General features: G+C 44.1%; 1 protein-coding gene across 2 annotated transcripts in view; it reads right to left on the bottom strand.

Moving 5' to 3' along the window:
* Positions 1–1130: 1130 nt before the first annotated feature.
* Positions 1131–20022, bottom strand: part of RELL1 (RELT like 1) — a 62747-nt gene continuing 43855 nt past the window's right edge. The window contains exons 5-8 of one of the 2 annotated variants that reach the window (XM_069744619.1): positions 18631–18870; positions 15793–15889; positions 13655–13687; positions 1131–3478 (exon numbers count right to left, since the gene is read on the bottom strand). In XM_069744619.1, coding sequence (XP_069600720.1) covers positions 13664–13687; positions 15793–15889; positions 18631–18870 — 361 coding nt within the window. In that variant the 3' untranslated portion in view covers positions 1131–3478; positions 13655–13663. Of the gene's footprint in view, positions 3479–13654; positions 13688–15750; positions 15890–18630; positions 18871–20022 lie in introns of both variants that reach the window. The other variant, XM_069744618.1, reaches the window with a different exon arrangement.

The following is a 20022-nucleotide window of genomic DNA, read 5'->3' as shown; positions in this document are numbered from 1 at the left end:
CCTTTTTATTCAGCCAATTCTGTTATTTTATTATTAGTGGCATGAACCCACATTGAGGGTGAAAACAGGAATAATACACTTTGAAAAGTTGCATAATTTTGCACAAAAGAAAAGTTGTACAAACAATTGTTCGACTTTTGGAGGTTTCATAACAATTTGAAGCAGCTCTGACAAAATAGGCTGAGCTGGGGGGAAACGGGGCAAATCTACAGGAGCCCATCGACTTCTTCAATAGTGCAAGTCCCTGGGGTCACATTTCTGAGGGTTGCACGCCACTAATAATACACCATGAATTCAGCGCATCTTACCTCTGCACGGCCATCACTATCGCTAGTATATGAAATGCCAGTCTGGTGTAACGCCCAGACTTCCGGAAAACCGCAACTATAAAGTTTACATTTCACAGCTGCAAGAATTTATTGCGCTCTGTCTATAATACAAGGAAGACTGCTCTGACAGCGAGCAGTATGTGTAATACAGGGGGAGGGCGTGCCAGGAAGTCTGGGTAGTAGAGCCATAGCCAACAGGTAGTGAAGGCAGAGATTTTCAATTTTAGTTAAGTGAGTTTTCCTGTACAGTCCGGGATCTTGCAGGCATTTTATTTCCTGTGGTGTTGGAAGGAAGGCTGCACATCGAAAATACACACAACAAAAATTCCATGAATTCCTCTATTATGGCAACAGCAACTAAATGGCTAACAGCAGGGTTCAGAGCTCAGCTCCGGCTGCAGCAGTTAAAACATCGATACCAGCTTTCTTCCACACTTGGCAGATGTACAGTTAAATCCATTTTACACCAAAGAGGTTGAGCTGTTTAGGGTAGATAAAACGCTTTATATTTTATGGCGAATAATTTGCCGCAGTATTCGTGTACACTCATGGCTTTTCATGAAGATGAATCGAATGCAAGAATACAGTGCTCACGTCTGGTTTTTATAAAAGATTTTGATCCCTTCATCTTCTTTTCAACTCAGAAGAGTCTATCAGATACTGGCCATTTTAGCAGAGTGTTTTGTAACACGACCTGCTGTTACAGTAAGGACTATAGATATAAGGCCTGGCAGTAAGGGACATCGGCAGCAGGAAGACGATCGTAATCAATGGCGCAGAACGAAGCAGTAGACACAACACTGACGACACCCAGGAACATGTTTTATTGTGATACTGGTCACACTGTATAAAAATATAAAGCTTTTTTTTTCTTCTTATTGTTGCATATTGATGAGTCTTTCAAGTAAAAAATATTTACTAAAAGGCGATGTATAATTGTATAAACCATTGTATAGAAATATCCCCAGTGACCACCAGTTCAGCAGGGCAACTGGTCTCGCGTTAATTTTCAGGACCGTGCACAGACACCACTGACACAGGTAGGATGAAGCGCATGTATCCGCTACAAAATCTAACATTGTTATGCCTAGAAAAAACGCAACCACAGGGAATATCCACACTGACCATAACGACAGAACTGGAGCCGCAAGAGTCTATCGGACAGTAAAGAGGAGTCTTATCAGTTTTTGATCCAAGTTATGGATCACACTCATTTATTCAAATCAAGGAGTTTGTGAAGAAAAATAACCATCAAAAAAGTGAGCAGCACGTAGATGCCATCCTACACACATCTGATGGCTGCCAGATTTTTCCTATTTAATGGGAAGGAGAGGCTTGGATTTATTTCCTTTTTGTACAGATGATAAAAACAGATATAAGGACCAAGCAGTGATAAAAAATCTAATCCAAAATCTGTTTTTTTCTCACGTGGAAAAAAAACCTGTCTGAATGAGGCCCGAGCGATGGTTCTAAATAGACAAAATCCAAGCGCAAATCTAACTACTCTTCTACAAAAAGCTACACTCCCTCAGCACACAAGCATAATGCTGCCCTACCAACAATAGTGCTATAACGTAAGGACCAAAGAAGTGACCAACACAACATGCGTTTCACCTGAAAGCTTTGTCAGGAGATGCCTGAACGGTCAGACGGAGAGTTACCTCGTCCCTTGCAAGATGCCTCAATATTATAAATGGGTCAAATTGCAAAGTGCTAATAAAAACAAGCCATTTCGCAATTTGTTCTTAAAACGTCCTCTTCGTCGTCAAGAATAAAGCAATATTTAATAGTATAGCTTACTGCTGCTTGCCTAGGTTACCAGATGGGGCAAGTCTCTTTGGCAAGGTGTGCAACACTGGTAACCTCTTTGGTATATAGCTTTTAAGCTTCATTACCCCTGTGCTCCTCCGATGTTTCAGAGGAAACACACCTCTGCTTACAGAATGGCAGAGCGCAGAGTGATCTATTTAGCGGCATGGTTGAGCCGCCGGCCCAAACTGAGAGGCAGTGGAGTGGCAAGATACTGAAGAAAGGTAGCACTCGCTCAGACATTGCGCATTTCATTTTGATGAATCCCTTTGCTTTCATGTCCGTCTGTTTCTTACAGACAGTATCAGTCCTCTCTTTACAGTCAGTGCGGAGCTCCTAGCTAGAGCTGCTGCCTGTGAACATGGAGACGGGAGTTCGACCCCCAGGGAGACCCGAACGCAGGAGAAGTGAATAATATTCCCTGTCGCAGTATTTTTTTTTATGAACAATAATAAAGATGATATATTTTAGTGGATATTTATGCATCGTCCACTGAACATCAACTTGTCAGACAGATCGCCCTGTGTAGCAATCGTTGGGAATTATGGGGAATTGAGATCTATGTATTGTGATTGGGAAATATTTCTGCTCAGATAATTGGGTGAGGGGGAAAAGAGGGAATGATGGTGCAGCGGATTCGTCAGACATTTGGTATGAGCACACATAAGAAAGGTCTGACCGCTGCACCTCACTACCTCAAAACGGTGGCTACATATTAGTTTTACTGATTGTCCGGTCAGCAGCTGAAATGACTGATAGTCTATGAACACTGTGCCGCTAAAAATAAAGAACATGAAAAAACACAAGCAAAAAAATGAACAAACATAAAAACAAATAAAAAAAGAGACAGTTGTCAAAAAGTGTGTACATTTTTTAGCAGTTCCATAATCATAAATCTAAAAAGGGGGTGAACAGGCAAGGTAGATTTTACATATTATATCCCATCACCAATCCTGCATTATAAAGAGCAACCCTAAGGCATGACGACCCTCTCACGGAGTAGCGGCTTTATTCTTGTTTCCTCCTTAGTGAAATAAAGTCTAGAACAGCAGTCATGGGGATCACACCTACTATAAAAATACGCTATTACTGCAGATCAGTAGTACGGATTCATGTATGTACAGGTAGTGTTATCCTAATATACAGATTTTATACACATATGTAAAAACTGGCGTTCCTCTAAAGAAGCTGTCTGATAAAAAGGCTGCAAAATCCGGATTTGTAAAAGTCGGAACACAGGCCGGGCACATAGACGCCTCGGCTTCAATACGCTCAATAAAATCTCCGCTTCACGGTCTTCTCAGATGGAAAAAAAAAATACAGCAACTCACGATGAAAAACTGCAAAGAAAAACAAAGGTGGGTTTAGAGAATGCGGCCGGCGGCGTGTAACGCTTCCAATACATACAATAACATGAATATTATTATTCTCATTACACGCTCCTGCGGGACCCCTGACATTATTTGCCTCCAGTGAAATAGCTGTAAGAAGCGGCACAAGAGCTGTGACATTTGGGGAATTTGCAGCTTTCGGAGAGCGCAGTGCCATCACATTAACAGGCTGTAAACCGCGATGTCTGACAGCGGGGATGTGTGAAATGACCGGACTACAGTGACATTACAGAGCACGGAGGAAGCACGTCAGCTCATTTCACAGATGGCGGGGCTCACACATTCTGCTGACACCAGATGAAGATGGAAAAGGGAAGCCGAGAACAGTAGTGTGATCGTAAGTAGGATGGCGAGCAATGCAATGACGCGCACGGCCAAACGGAAGATAGTCACAGAACTACCTACAAATCATTTTTTTTTTTTAATTTAATCCTCTCTTTTTAAAATAAAATCCAGACCTTTTGGACTCTTAAGATAAAACTTCCTGTCAACTGGTTTCTTGTATGGTTTATCTGCAGGCAGGCAGCACCTTTAAAAGGGGCATTCTCATCTCCAAGATCCTATTCCCAATGTCTACTGGGTGTAATAATAGAAATATTATTATTATCACTATGGTATTCATACAGTGAGAAAAAGTTGAAAGCCTCACCATGTCGTACATTTGTCAAAACAGTTCACAGTGTAGCATTCCAGCTCCAAGGAAACTTCTGAAACACGGTATGTGAAGAAAAAAGATCCAAATGTTGCAAACTGAATAAAATCTTCAAAATTTTATTTCAACACAAGAGATTTAAAGTTGATGATCGTGGATGAGATACCGCTTTGACACTTCAGGCACAGAATGCCCTGTATCACTGAATGAGATAACACTCAGACGTGTTTCATCCAATGATCAAGGGTATTCTGTGCCCGAAACGCTTCTGTGCATCATCCAGTGACCAAGGGCATTCTGTGCCTGAAAATCGTCTGAGCGGTATCTCATCCAGAGATTGAGGGTATTCTGTGCCTGAAACACATCTGTGTGGTATCATCCAGTGGTCAAGGGCATTCTGTGCTCGAAACGCGTCTGAACGGTATCTCATCCAGTGACCAAGGGCATTCCGTGCCCGAAAAGCGTCTGTGCATCATCCATTGATCAAGGGCATTCTGCGCCTGAAAATCGTCTGAGCGGTATCTCATCCAGTGATTGAGGGTATCCTGTGCCTGAAACGCGTCTGTGTGGTATCATCCAGTGGTCAAGGGCATTCTTTGCTCGAAACGCGTCTGAACGGTATCTCATCCAGTGATCAATGGCATTAAGTGCCTGAAAGATGTCTGAGCATTATCTCATCTAGTGATCAATGGCATTCTGTGCCTGAAAAACGTCTTGATCGGTATCATCCAGTGATCAATGGCATTCTGTGCCTGAAAAACGTCTGATCGGTATCCAGTGATCAATGGCATTCTGTGCCCGAAACGCGTCCGAGCGGTATCTCATCCAGTGATCAATGGCATTCTGTGCCTGAAATGTGTGGATAGGTATCTCATCCAGTGATCAATGGCATTCTGTGCCTGAAATGTGTGGATCGGTATCTCATACACCATCATAAACTTTTAATCTCATGTCTTTGAAGATTTTAGTCAGTTGCCGACATTTGAATCTTATTTACTTTACATTTACCTGTCACTGTATGAGTGATCGTACCCATAGATGCACAAGCTACTGCAATGCACTGCACAAGGGGCAAGCGACATTGCAAAACATAACTATACTACATTTCTAACTGGAGGCTTTTCCTAATATTAATATTACACCTACTACATACTGGGATAGGATTTTGGAATAACACTTTAAGCTCGTCTCCGCACTCATTGAGGCACGGAGAGACAGCACTGTACGCACTCCCGTCCAGTAGTCAGCGAGGACCCTGCACACATCATAATTTAATGGATATGACCAATTCACCATACTCGCTGCCTGGTGGCCCTGACAACTGTCCTATCTGGCATGGCATGCAATTTCTCCATGTCTGTTGTCAAGGCTAGGCTGTGTTCACACATTGCGTTTTTTTCTCCAGGAAAGTCTACTCTCTTGGCAGAAAGAAGCTGCTTACAAAAAGCAGGTTTCGCTCGGTTTTTGTTGCATTTTTTATGCATTTTTCAGGATCTCAAAATTCAGCTTTGCTTCAACCACACAAGCATGAACACAGGTCACTAATGCAAAAAATATGTGAAACCTTAAACCATTTTTTGGAAATGTAACAGTGGGCGGAGGTGAGCTGTTCAGGAATAGTTTCCCCAAGACATGGACAGAGCTGTTGTGAATTCTGTTGTCAAGCTCCCTCCTGTGGTCATGAATGATACTTCGGCTGGTTCTGTCCATGGGCTTCCTCTGGTAGTTGTGAGTGGGGCTGCGGCTTCTGAGGTTCCTTCCACAGGTGACGAGGTTAATTCGTTAGCTGGCTGCTCTATTTAACTCCACTTAGATCTTTGCTCCATGCCACCTGTCAATGTTCCAGTATTGGTCTAGTTCACTCCTGGATCGTTCTTGTGACCTGTCTTCCCAGCAGAAGCTAAGTTCCTGCTTGTTTTCTTTAGTTTGCTATTTTTCTGTCCAGCTTGCTATTTTGATTGTTGTCTTGCTTGCTGGAAGCTCTGGGACGCAGAGGGAGCGCCTCCGCACCGTGAGTTGGTGCGGAGGGTCTTTTTGCGCCCTCTGCGTGGTCTTTTTGTAGTTTTTTGTGCTGACCGCAAGGCTACCTTTCCTATCCTCTGTCTGTTCAGTAAGTCCGGCCTCACTTTGCTAAATCTATTTCATCTCTGTGTTTGTAATTTTCATCTTTACTCACAGTCATATGTGGGGGGCTGCCTTTTCCTTTGGGGAATTTCTCTGAGGCAAGGTAGGCTTTATTTTTCTATCTCTAGGGCTAGCTAGTTCCTTAGGCTGTGTCGAGTTGCATAGGGAGCGTTAGGAGCAATCCACGGCTATTTCTAGTGTGTGTGATAGGATTAGGGATTGCGGTCAGCAGAGTTCCCACGTCTCAGAGCTCGTCCTATATTATCAGTAACTATCAGGTCATTCCGTGTGCTCTTAACCACCAGGTCCATTATTGTCCTGACCACCAGGTCATAACACAGAGCATTGAGATTGTAGAACACTGTTTACTTTTACACTTTGGTTGGCCACAGGCATTGTCCAAATTCACAACTTGGTTGGCCACTGTTTACTTTGTACACATAACTAATTAAATTAAACTGTCCTAAGGTACCATCACATTTAGCGACGCTGCAGCGATATAGGCAACGATGCCGATCGCTGCAGCGTCGCTGTTTAGGTCGTTGTGTGGTCGCTGGAGAGCTGTCACACAGACAGCTCTGCAGCGACCAACGATGCCGAAGTCCCCGGGTGACCAGGGTAAACATCAGGTTACTAAGTGCAGGGCCGAGCTTAGTAACCCGATATTTACCCTGGTTACCATTGTAAAAGTAAAAAAAAAAAAAAAAAAAAAAAACAGTACATACTCACATTCCGATGTCTGTCACGTCCCCCGCCGTCAGCTTCCCTGCACTGACTGTGTCAGCGCTGGCTGTAAAGCAGAGCACAGCGGTGACGTCACCGTTGTGCTCTGCTTTACGGCCGGTGCTGACAGTCAGTGCAGGGAAGCTGACGGCGGGGGACGTGACAGACATCGGAATGTGAGTATGTACTGTTTTGTTTTTTGTTTTTTTTACTTTTACAATGGTAACCACCAGGGTAAACACCGGATTACGTACCGGTAATGCTCTTTTATAGAGCCACGACAGCACCCACTTGAGAGAGGGGATCCGCCCCTAGGAACAGGAAACCCTATGGAGAGAATAAAAGGGGCGGTCCCCTTTGCTCCCACAGTTGGGTTTACAGAGATTGCGAGGAACCGCCCACCAGACTTTAGTAGGTCATTCAATATCATCGTTTATAACTAGTTAACTTAAGTATGGCTAACTACAAGAACCAAACACCCTTAACCGTGCTTCTAAATAAAAAACCTATTAGGGTGGGAAGTGAAGGGGTGCTGTCGTGGCTCTATAAAAGAGCATTACCGGTACGTAATCCGGTGTTTTCTCTTCGCCACGACAGCACCCACTTGAGAGACTTTCAGAGATAGTCATTTGGGAGGGATCACCGTGTTAAGGACTGATCTACCGAAGGACAAGTCAGATGAGGAAGACAAGTCTAATCTATAGTGATTATAGAAGATAGTAGGTGAAGACCAGGATACGGCCTTACATATCTGTTCTAACGGAACCTCCGCTCGTTCAGCCCAGGATGATGCAATCGCCCGGGTGGAATGTGCTCTTACGGTCTCAGGCGGATTCTCCCCTTTGGATGAATAGGCCAGACATATTGCATCTCGAATCCACCGAGATAAAGTACCCTTCGTGATTCCAGCTCCTTTTCTATGACCCTAGAAAGAAACAAAGAGAGCCCTGCTCTTCCTCCAGGCGCTAGTCCTATCCAAATAGGCTAATATGGCTCTCCTCACATCTAATGTGTGGTATCTTTGTTCTTCCTGACTTGTAGGGTTATCATAGAAGGAGGGAAGGAAAATTTCTTGTGATCTGTGAAATTTAGTGCATACTTTGGGTAAGTATGAAGGGTCTGTCTTTAGGACAACTCTATCTGGGAATACTGACATAAAGGGAGGATCTATCGATAGTGCCTGTATGTCACTTACTCTTCTCGCTGATACTAAGGCGACAAGAAGAGCTGTCTTGAGGGAGACATGTTTTATGTGAGCTGAATGTAGTGGCTCAAAAGGGTGGTCTGTAAGAGCTTCAAGAACTAAATTAACATCCCAGGGTGGTACATGGGGAATTCGAACTGTCTCCGACCTCTGGCAAGCTGCAACAAACCTGGCTACCCACTTATTACCTGCGATATCAAGACCATATAAAGCCCCCAGCGCAGAAATGTGTACTTTTAAGGTACTGACTGCCAGGCCTAAATCGCGCCCCTTTTTGAAGAAATTCTAGAATCATGGGAATATGAATTTCGTTTGACAGGGCCGTTGGGTAGAGGTTTAGAAATTTTCTCCACACTCTTGCGTAGATGGAGGTAGTGGATTTTTTCCTACTTAATAGCAGAGTGTCAATCACCTTGTTTGAGAACCCTCTCATCTTTAGCAGCTGCCTCTCAAATTCCAGGCTGTTAACCGAAGACCCTTCACCTGAGGGTGGTTGAAGGGGCCCTGGAAAAGAAGATCCCGATCCTCCGGGAGGATCCATGGGTCTGAGATTGACATGGCTCTCAGCCAGGAAAACCATGGCCTCTTGGGCCAGAACAGAGCTATTAAGATCACGTTTGCTCTGTCCTCTCTTATCTTCCTGATTACTGTCGGAAGTAGTATCAGCGGGGGAAAGGCATATGCCTTCTTGAATACCCATGGCACTTGAAGGGCGTCGAAGATATCTGGATTGTCGGATCGGAACAATGATGCGAACTTTTTGACTTGCCTGTTTTGTCTTGTCGCAAAGAGATCTATCTCGGGAGTGCCCCATTTTTTTATTATCATGCAAAAGATACGACGACTTAGAACCCATTCTCCTTAGTGGAGAGTGTGGCGACTGAGGAAATCTGCTCTCGAATTGTCGATTCCCATCACATGTAGCGCTGATAGGGACAGAAGGTGCTCCTCTGCAATGGCTAGAATGTCGTTGGCTATAGACATGAGTGTTTCTGATCTTGTTCCTCCTTGGTGGTTTATATATGCTACCGCTGTCATGTTGTCTGAAAAGACTCTTGTATGCGTTCCGTGTAGCTGCGGAAGAAATTCGGATACGGCATGATAGATAGCCTTCAGTTCTTTCTTATCAGAAGAATCATCCGATTCTCTAGGAGACCACAGACCTTGCACTATTTGATCTTCTAAGTGTGCTCCCCAACCACTAGGACTGGCATCAGTGAAGATAGTTTTTGATGGTTTAACCACCCAGGGAACCCCACTGAAAAAATGATCCGGATTTAACCACCAAGTGAGATTGTATTACATCTGTTGGTAAGGGAATACGACTATCTAATCGGCCATGTAATCTTTCTTCCTCACGAAGAATTGTATACTGTAATTTCCTACTATGGAATTGGGCCCAAGGAACAGCTGGAATACAGGAAGTGAAGGAACCAAGAAGGGACATACCTTCTCTTAGGGAAATTAGAGGGTGGTTAATCACTGATTGTACTTTGTTTATGATTGTTATTTGTTTTGACTCGGGAAGAAAGCACATTTGATTTGTAGAATCTAGAACAATTCCTAAAAATTTTTGCTTAGTTGTGGGGGACAATCTAGATTTTTCCCAATTTACTAACCACCCTAACCCCTGTAGGGACTAAATTGAATCAGCTAAACGTTGATGACATTGAGAAAGAGAGTTCCCGACTATCAATAGGTCATCTAAATATGGTATTATGAGGATGTCTTTTAACCTCAAATATGACATTACCTCTGACATTAGTTTTGTGAAAACTCTAGGGGCTATTGATAGACCAAAGGGCATTGCTGTGTATTGATAATGCCGAATCTGACCTTTGACCATAACTGCCACTCGTAGATATTTTTGATGCTCACTGAAGATTGGAAGATGATAATATGCATCTTTAAGGTCAAGAACTGCCATGAAGCAATGGGGAAACAGAAGCTTAATAGTTGACCGAATAGATTCCATCTTAAAAGTTTGGTTCTCTAAGAAGACGTTTAGTTTCTTAAGGTTAATTATTGTTCTATATGACCCGTCTGGTTTCGAAATCAAAAATAAAGGGGAATAAAATCCCCTTCCTTTTTTATGACAAGGGACTTCCACTAATACTCCTTTGGACAGGAGTTATTATTTCCTGTTCCAAGGCCTCTTGTTGTGATGGTGACTTTAAAGGGAACCTGTCACCTGAATTTGGCGGGACCGGTTTTGGGTCATATGGGCGGAGTTTTCGGGTGTTTGATTCACCCTTTCCTTACCTGCTGGCTGCATGCTGGCTGCAATATTGGATTGAAGTTCATTCTCTGTCCTCCATAGTACACGCCTGCACAAGGCAAGATTGTCTTGTGCAGGCGTGTACTATGGAGGACAGAGAATGAACTTCAATCCAATATTGCAGCCAGCATGCAGCCAGCGGGTAAGGAAAGGGTGAATCAAACACCCGAAATCTCTGCCCATATGACCCAAAACCAGTCCCGCCAAATTCAGGTGACAGAGTCCCTTTAAGGAAGTCAGACAAAATGAGTCCGGGGGGACTTGGGAAAAACTTAATTTTAAGCCCGTAGTTATGAGGCTAGTTGCCCATGAATTAGAGGTTATTGCCAGCCACTGTGTAGAGAAGAAGGACAACCTACCACCAACGGGTAGATCTGTCCTAACGGGGTTTATCCTCAGGTTTGAAAGGGCGTTTTCCGAAGAAGGCTCCTTTTTGTTTAAAGTCTTTATTAGCCCAACGGTCCTGGTTTTTATAGTCCCGTCTTCTGTTGAACATGGGCTTTCGGAACGCTCTCCTATAGGATGGAAGATAAGTGTTATTGGGGAACCCTTTCTTCCTCTCACCCGCTTTGGTAATGATTTCATCTAACTGAGTACCAAATAGGTACTCACCCTGGCATGGTAGACCACATAACTTAGATTTCGTTTGTGGATCTCCTTTCCACCCCTTTAACCACAAGGCGCGGCGAGCCGCGTTGGTCAGGCCTGCCGATTTGGCTGCTAATCGGATGGAATCAGCTGAAGCATCGGCTAGAAAGGCAGTAGCTCCTCTAATTAACGGAAGATTATATGACTTTATTGCGGGAAAGGCCACCTTTCAAGCCTTCTTCAAGGTCATTCAACCAGACCAACATGGACCTAGCAGTGCATGTGGCCGAAATAGCCGGTTTTAAAGCTCCTGTACAGGATTCCCAAGCTCTTTTTAAAAGGGAATCTGCTTTCCGATCAAGCGGGTCTTGCAAAGATCCAGAATCTTCTACAGGTAGTAGAGATTTCCTAGAAGTGGATGCCACTACCGCATCTACTTTTGGGGCTTTTGACCATTTGGAGAAATCCTCGTCATCAAAGGGATAGCGACGTTTTGAGGAAGACGGCAACCCTTTTTGCCCCTGGCTTTCCCACTCCTTTCTGACTAAGTCCTTTATCGCTGGAATAACAGGAAAAGAAGGTCTCTTTTTCTCAGACAGGCCGGCAAACATCACGTCCTGTGGTGTCTTAAGGGTTTTAGTATCTTCCATACCCATGGTATTACGTATTGATTTGACTAGATTGTCAATACTGTCTGTAGGGAAACATGTATCCTGCTCACCCTCCGAGGATATAACCTCTTGGGAATCGTCCGAATCCTTATCCTCCACCTCAGATGACTGTTCAGATCTAGGAGAGCTATATTTTTTCCTACTCTCAGGAACTTTATCCGAGCTTCGAAAGGCTCGTAATTCCTCTCTAATCATGCTACGTATATCTTCTGACCTTACAGAAGACTCCTCACGTAAGGTGGATTCGATGCATGAATGGCACAACTTTTTTAAATAGGTGTCCGGGAGCGGCTGAGAGCATAAGGCACATTGCTTATGTTTGGATTTCCCTGTTCTTTTAACCTAGGGAATTAGATAAAAGAGGGGAGTGTAATCAGCTTAAATAGGGTAGACAAACACTCACCCATGAAGCTGTAGTCATAATACCGGCTGGAGAGGAGGAGACGGAGGCACAGATGGAGGAGCTGACCGGTCCGATCTCTTTTCTCTGGCGCTCTTGGAGGATGATCTGCGGCTGCTGCTAGTCCGGCTTCCAGGTGTAACAGCGGTGACTTCGGATGAAGGTAACGCTGTGTCCTTAGGAGATGTCATGATGGACGCCGGGTATCAGCGCCGGCGTCCTTTTGTAAATGGGGGCCGCCATCTTCTTCCTGCCGCACCCGGAAGTAACTACTACATCCGGGTTGCGGCTCTGCTGTGCGCGCCTGCGCCTCCACCCAGCAATCGTGCAGGCGCCGTCCTCCTCCTACGTCACCCCGGAAATTGTGGCAATACTTCCGGGGGAGAAAACACTGGGCCACACGCTGCCTGTGCGCCTCCCGAAGATGGCGACACAGGTTCTTACCCCAGCGGTCCGGTCCCTGCAGGTGCGCTGGATGATTCTCCGTGAGCCAGGCGACTCCCCGATCCTGGCCTCACGGTACCTGCCAGCAGAGGGGGGAAGCTGCCATAGGACCCCCGACGCTGCTTCCAGCTCTGGAGCCCTTGCCGTCCCTATACAGGTAAATTGCGCAAGCGGCATCCAGGCTGGGAATCCTCTTCTCTCCAGGTCTCCTGTAGGAACAAGAAACCAACTGTGGGAGCGAGGGGGACCGCCCCTTTTATTCTCTCCATAGGGTTTCCTGTTCCTAGGGGCGGATCCCCTCTCTCAAGTGGGTGCTGTCGTGGCGAAGAGAAAATATCGGGTTACTAAGCGCGGCCCTGCACTTAGTAACCCGATGTTTACCCTGGTTACAAGTGAACACATCGCTGGATCAGCGTCACACACGTCGATCCAGCGATGACAGCGGGGTGATCAGCGACCAAAAAAAGGTCCTGATCATTCCCCAGCGACCAACGATCTCCCAGCAGGGGCCTGATCGTTGGTCGCTGTCACACATAACGAGATCGTTAGCGGGATCGTTGCTACGTCACAAAAAGAGTGACGTTGCAACGATATCGTTAACGATATCGTTATGTGTGAAGGTACCTTAAAGCAAAACCTGATTTGTGTGGTTTTTGCTGCATTTTTGCACTTATTCATTGCTCTCTATGGGTGAAAAACGCTGAAAGAAGGGACAGGCTGCATTTTGCAAAAAACAAGGTATTGCACAAAATACTGAGGACAAAAAACCAAGCTGTGTGCATGAGATTTCTGAAATCTCAGACTTTGCTGTTATTGTAAAAAGCAGCTGAAAATGTGCATAAAAAACCTCGGAAAAAACAAAAGTGTGAACACAGCCTTGTACCCTCTTACATAGAGGCTGCTGTTTACATTTCCTCCAAGGTCATATGCTCGCATACATGACGGTGCCATGGACATTCAGAAGTAGTACGCAGACGGTCTGAGATCTACTCATCAGGGAAAGTTTGACAGATAAAAACTATAGCAGAAAGTATTACGTACGCTCACACTTCAGGTGTCCACCGAGCTTTGATTCTGCAATGAAAACAGAAACATAAAGTTTTAGGTCCCTCAATCACTGACTGCTTAATGCACAGGACCAAGAAAATGGATGAACTCCAGATCACTGAGCAGACAATACATGTATGTATGTATGTATGTATATACATACATACATACATACATACACACACACACACACATATATATATATATATATATATATATATATATATATATATATATATATATATATATATATATATATATATATATATATATATATATATATATATATATATATATATACACACACATATTATATACACACACATTAGGGATTGGCAGCTGGCAAGGTCATGGCTGCAGTATGATGAAGAGGATCGGTCACTCATCATGATTAGATTTTGCATTATTTCCTTATTGTCTGGTGTGAATGCCGCTTTTCTTTTGTTCCTGCGCCTCTCCATTTTGGTGAGTGATTTCTTTCTTCCAAGTAAACCTAGTCTTGTTAAACAAGTGGGTTTGGTCCTCAACTCTCCTCTGCTGGCGTTTTCTTGAGAATCACACCCCTTTGGCTAACAAGACTAGATATACATTTAGGAGAATGGGGGCCATATCTCCCCAACAGAGGAGGAATAGGAATAAGAAAAACAAAATGCCAGATTAAGGAGAAGAGCAGCGTTTACACATTTACGGGAAGTGCCAGATCCTCTGTAAAGCATATTCAGCTCTCATCAGGAAGCCATGCTTTACAAAAGGTTCTTGTGTGATGAAAGCTTCCAGCACGTACGAGCTCTAGGCGTTACATACTAGTGGTGGTTTGTGAAGATATTGCATTACTTAAAGGGACACTGTCACCCCCTCCAGCCATTAGAAACTAAAAAGAGCCACCTTGTGCAGCAGTAATGCTGCATTCTGACAATGTGGCTCTTTTAGTTAGTGGTGCAGTCAAAGCAAAAAATAAAGCGTTTTATAATTTCGCAAAAATACCTGTCTTTAGTCCTGGAGGCGAAGAAGCCTTGAGTGACTGCAGTGTGGCGTGTGCAGCAGGGGGGTTAAGGTCTGCCTCCAGGACTAAAGACAGGTATTTTTGCGAAATTATAAAACGCTTTATTTTTGCTTTGACTGCACCACTAACTAAAAGAGCCACCTTGTCAGAATGCAGCATTACTGCTGCACAAGCTGGCTCTTTTAGTTTCTAACGGCTGGAGGGGGTGACAGAGTCCCTTTAAAGGGGTTGTACAGCCTTAGCACAAGTGCAGACTTGTACGCTGCGACTGCAGACTTGTAATCCTCACACCGCTTGCACTGCGCACTGTGAGGATTCTCCGGTGGCGGTGATGTGACCGGAAGTATGTGAGTTGCATACTCCCTGCCACATTCTCACTAGACTTGCTCAATACACTTGCACTGAGCGAGGCTGCGCACATCTAGTCGGCACGTGACCGCATGTGTACAAATCACCTACCTGTATTCACATGCCCGACACCAGAGAGTCCTCACAGCACGCAGTGCACACGATGTGAGGATTCACAAGTCTGCAGTCACATGGATTAACTGTGGACTAGTACCCCAATATCAGACAACCCCTTTAATGCATAGAATCTATCGCTCTTTAATATCGCATCATCCCAATATCTGTGCGATATGCAGGCTGACGCATACTAATATGTAAAACTCTGTTCAATTGATATATGCCAAAAAGTATTACCCAGATAAAAAGTAGATTAAAAAAAAAAAAAAGTTTACTCTGTGAAGTATACATATCAATGTATTTAGGGGACTCTGTCAGCCCAAAATAACTGCTCAAACCAAACACAGCCGCTGTGTACCCATGGTATAGCCAGGCAGCTCAGGGCATCCTCCGCACTCACTCATCTGGCTCCTGTGAAGCTGAAGATGTCTATCAAAGAGGGCAGAGATAGCGGGAAAGCAGTATGTGGGAAGGTGCACCAGACGGCTCAGCCAAGCCAAGGGTGCAGCGAGTGTGTGCGTGGTGTGAACAGTCATCTAGTGCTGACATGTATAGCCCATCTTTGGCCTGCAGTGTAGCGCTCCACTATAGCAGGGCGCAGTGACTGCCCGGGGTTCCTCACCTCTGTCTCGGTGCCGCTTCGCTGCCTGGTGTCCACACTCACCGGTGTAGGAGGCACATCGCCATTTGCTGCTTCTGTCCCATCAGACATTAAACGTTTCCTTTCTTTAGACTTTGGCTCTACCTTTGTGACTCTGAACCTGCACAGGCAATGAATAGAAACCATAGAATTGTCAGAAAATAAAATCATCTATAGTCAGGAACAAATATGGCCGATGCACACGGCTAGCGCTCACCGCATGTAGGCTGGACAATCTGATCCACTGGCCACCAATGGCCAGATAAGACCACCAACACCGACGCACCCAGAATACTAGAGCCGGCCATCCAGATTAGACGGATGTCAGCCATAAGCCATCACGGCCGTCTCGCCCATACTCAGGAGCGCCTGCTTGGGCCAGCACGCTCGTGTCCTCTATGAAACAGTCCATAGAGAACATCGCCATTGCCAAAGCGAGACATGTGCAATTGACATCTTCCATGAGAGTTTTTCAGCCATATCTCATACACTTTAGGGGGTCGGACAAATCCATAGATATCTGCAGGTCCAGCCAGTATAAGTAATGTGCATGGGGAAGGGGGTTATAAGGATCAGGTTACTCTGATTGTATACTATGTTGTCAGAATTTAATTTGAAGACTGATGTGACAAGATCCAGTATTTCAGCTAAAACTTGAGACAGACTAGAATGCAGAAAAAAAAGTATGAAGTATTTGCATGTGTCCACTAGAGGGCAGTCACTGCTTATCGATTCTTACGGCCTAATTTCATCTGCTGGCGCCATCTAGTGGAACCCTGCATCCAGAGCAGGGAGCTTTGCTCAGGCATTAGCTAACAGATGCAGAACGCGTCATATTTCTGCATTACCTGCAGCTCAATCTGCATTATTAATATGATTTCTATGACATTAAAGTTGTAAAAGTTTTCAGAAATTCATCCTTTTATTTACAAAATATATCTTTTACTTAGTTTTAGTTTGATATTAAATCAAGTTGTTACGGAAAAGGATAAAATATAGTTTATATAGTGATTATCTGGTGATAGTCATCAGTAACGGATCGGTGGTAATCGACACCGAGCCCCCCCACGAATCAGCTGCTATTACCACTGCAATCAAAATTAGGCACATCCCTCGCTGCAAATTAGGTTTATTAGCAAAAATTACAAACCTTCTGACGTTTACAAGAAACCAAACAAAGAACAATGTGAAGAGCTCAGTATAAGCAATATAACGATTGGGTTCTTCAAATTAATCACAAAATGCTACTTTTAATGATTCCCGCGGTCTCAGAATTATTCTCCCCATTTTGATAAGAGACTTTAATCCTTCGTAAAACAAGACTGGCTGTAATAACCTGCTGGAACCATGATACAAAGCCAGACAGCGCTCCGGCAGCGCTCCTAACCAATCTTAGCCCATTCCTCAAGGGCAATGGCTTCCAGCTCACAAATACTGCTGTACTGTCAGTGGTCCAAACAGATAAGAGATCATTGCCTTGTACTGACAAGAATAAGGATGGAAAAAGGAGGAAAAGCGAAAATGTTCCTTGAGATACACCTACAAGCAGAGGTCACAAGTTCATAGTTCAAGGAACGTCGGCTCCAGGAACGCCGGCTTCACTACCTGGGCATGGCAGAATGTGGAACCTGTTAACAACTGTAAGAAAGCTCCTGAGGAGGCCAAAAACCCTCGAGTGACTGCAAAAGACCTGCAGCAAGATTTTGTGCCAGCAGGCGCTGAGGTTTCAGTTAGCACAGAAGGGCACTTAGAAAATATTGAAAGTCTCCATGACCGAACTCCAAGACATCACCTCTACTAAACACAAAAGAACAAGAAATGTCAGCTCAAAAGAATATAAAAAGAATGCAAAAATTTAGGGATTGTGTTCTGTGGAGTGATGAAACAAAACTGGAACCTTTTAGGCCCATGGTTCACAGATACCATATGTCTGGAGAAGGAACAAATAAAGCATACACTAACAGGAATGCCTGCAGTGAAGCATGGCAGCGGCTCAGGGATGCCTACAGTGAAGCATGGTGGCGGCTCAGGGATGCCTACAGTGAAGCATGGAGGCGGCTCAGGGAAGGCTACAGGGAGAATGGCGGTGGCTCATACAGTGAAGCATTGAGGCGGCTCAGGGATGCCTACAGTGAAGCATTATAATAGATGAAATGTGGATTACATCCGCATTGCTGCGACAAATAATAGATCCAGATATACTTGTAAGATAACTTTGTGTGGAAACTTCCTGAAGAAGCCATGAGCTTCGAAATGCGTTGAATAAACCACCCGAATATCTTACAAGTATATGTGGATCTATTATTTGTCGCAGCAGCGCGGATGTAATCCACATTTCATCTATTATAACGGTTCTGAGAGGTCGCAGCGCCAACCTGTGGATCTGCAGCAGCTGACAATTACACACTTTTACTGTGTACTACCAGGTGAGCAGTTCTCTCACAATTGATTAGAAACAATCCTTGGGATAAGACCCTATTCGCGCTTTATTTGTCTCCTATTTTTCTATACAGTGAAGCATTGCGGTGGCTCAGGGATGCCTACAGTGAAGCATGGCAGCAGCTCAGTGATGCCTAAATCAAGACATGTAGCGACATACAGATTAGTCTAAAAATGGATTGGGAGGAGTCAACACTCAATTTGCAAATGGTTTGAAATCTTCATTCCCAGCACTGGCACATCGGATCGCACCATCTTTATAAATGTCCAAGGACCCATGCAGCCATATTGATGCTTTCTGTAGACAATCCTCCTGTCAGATTCCATTTAAGAGCACTATAATTGGGTACTAAATGGTAAACATACGATTTATGAAAGATCTATGACGTACAAACACACATACACCGATTACGGAGATATTACCTTCCTACAGAGAGGACGGTGACGGCCCCTGGTCTGGACTTCCTCGCTTCTTTCTGCTTCAGTGGTGACCTGATCATATTCCAGCGTTTGTTGCTGCACCGACTGCAGACGTTCTTGTCAGCCACTCCCCCAATAGTATGAAGATGGTTCCCCCGACACGAGTGCTTGGATGGAGTCCCACCAGGAGAGGATGGACTGACCGGAGATGTAGGGGTCACAGGAGTGTTTGGGGTGGTTGGGCTAAAAGGAAATGAGACAATCAGTATTGAAGGACTGATGGCTGGACCCAAAACCCTAAGAATTTACCCCAGTAACCCCGGACCAGGAGGATAAGGAACCAAAGTAATTACACCCTTATAGGCCAGGAGTGGAGCGGCCGAGACCCAGCGCCGATGTCTGGGGTCATCTTTGTTGTAACTCCAGGACAGTAATGAGCCAACTATACAATGTCTAAGGCAACTTTCACACGCTGTTTATAATGTTTATTTCTGCAGCTAAAATCTGCTCTCATGGCAATACAAGTGTTAGGCAGCGTTGTTATTGGGGGGTTTGGGGGAAGGTAAGGATTTGTGCTTTGTCTATGGTACATGTTTGATAAAAGTTTCTTTTATTCATCAAATTTAAAAAAAAAAATGCCACAAATTACAATGCAAAAAATGTGTGTTGCAGCGTTTTTTTCACTTTCTCATTTTTTTCTATGGGTGAAAAAATACTGCTAAAATGCTGAACGAATTGCCATGCCACAGATGTAAAAAACGCTGCTCTGGGGGAAAAAAAGTGTGCAGGAGACAGCTCATAACTTTTGCAGATACTGATAAATGCAGCTTTTAATTGGTAAAAAAAAAAAAAAACAAGAAATTGACATAAAAACAATTTCTGCATGCAAACATAGCCTAAATGCTGAAAACCTCTTCTAGGAATTGCCTCTTAAAGGGAATGTCCAATATTACTGTTTTGTTTTTTGTGCTATCCTGGTCCCATTAATATTGTTATAGAACAGCACTAGTTTATGAAGAGTGAACTTTGCATTACTAGTAGGATGATTTTATTCAGACACAGTTACTGTAAAGGGAGGGTGTGTATGGGATGTCCTGTATTACATCCTGAACAGCACATGGATATAACAATATTTCACCAATTCAAAGCCCACATGGAAAAGTGCTGGCAAATCTAATCATTTTACCCCATACTGCTCACCCAGGCTGTAAATATCGATGAATGAATAAATCAACATCCAAACCTACAATGACACAGAACGGTCTCATCACTTCCTCATCATCACTAGGAGGCAGACCTTACCTTTTATTTTCTGACTGCATCCAAAAGTTTTTAAAAAGCACAGAATGATATAGCTGATAATTATTATTACTAGATGGTGGCCCGATTCTAACG

Source organism: Ranitomeya imitator, chromosome 1 (genome assembly GCF_032444005.1).
Source record: "Ranitomeya imitator isolate aRanImi1 chromosome 1, aRanImi1.pri, whole genome shotgun sequence".
Lineage (NCBI taxonomy): Eukaryota > Metazoa > Chordata > Amphibia > Anura > Dendrobatidae > Ranitomeya > Ranitomeya imitator.
The sequence above is the reverse complement of the archived record's forward strand: the minus strand, read 5'-3'. Positions and strand labels throughout refer to the sequence as shown.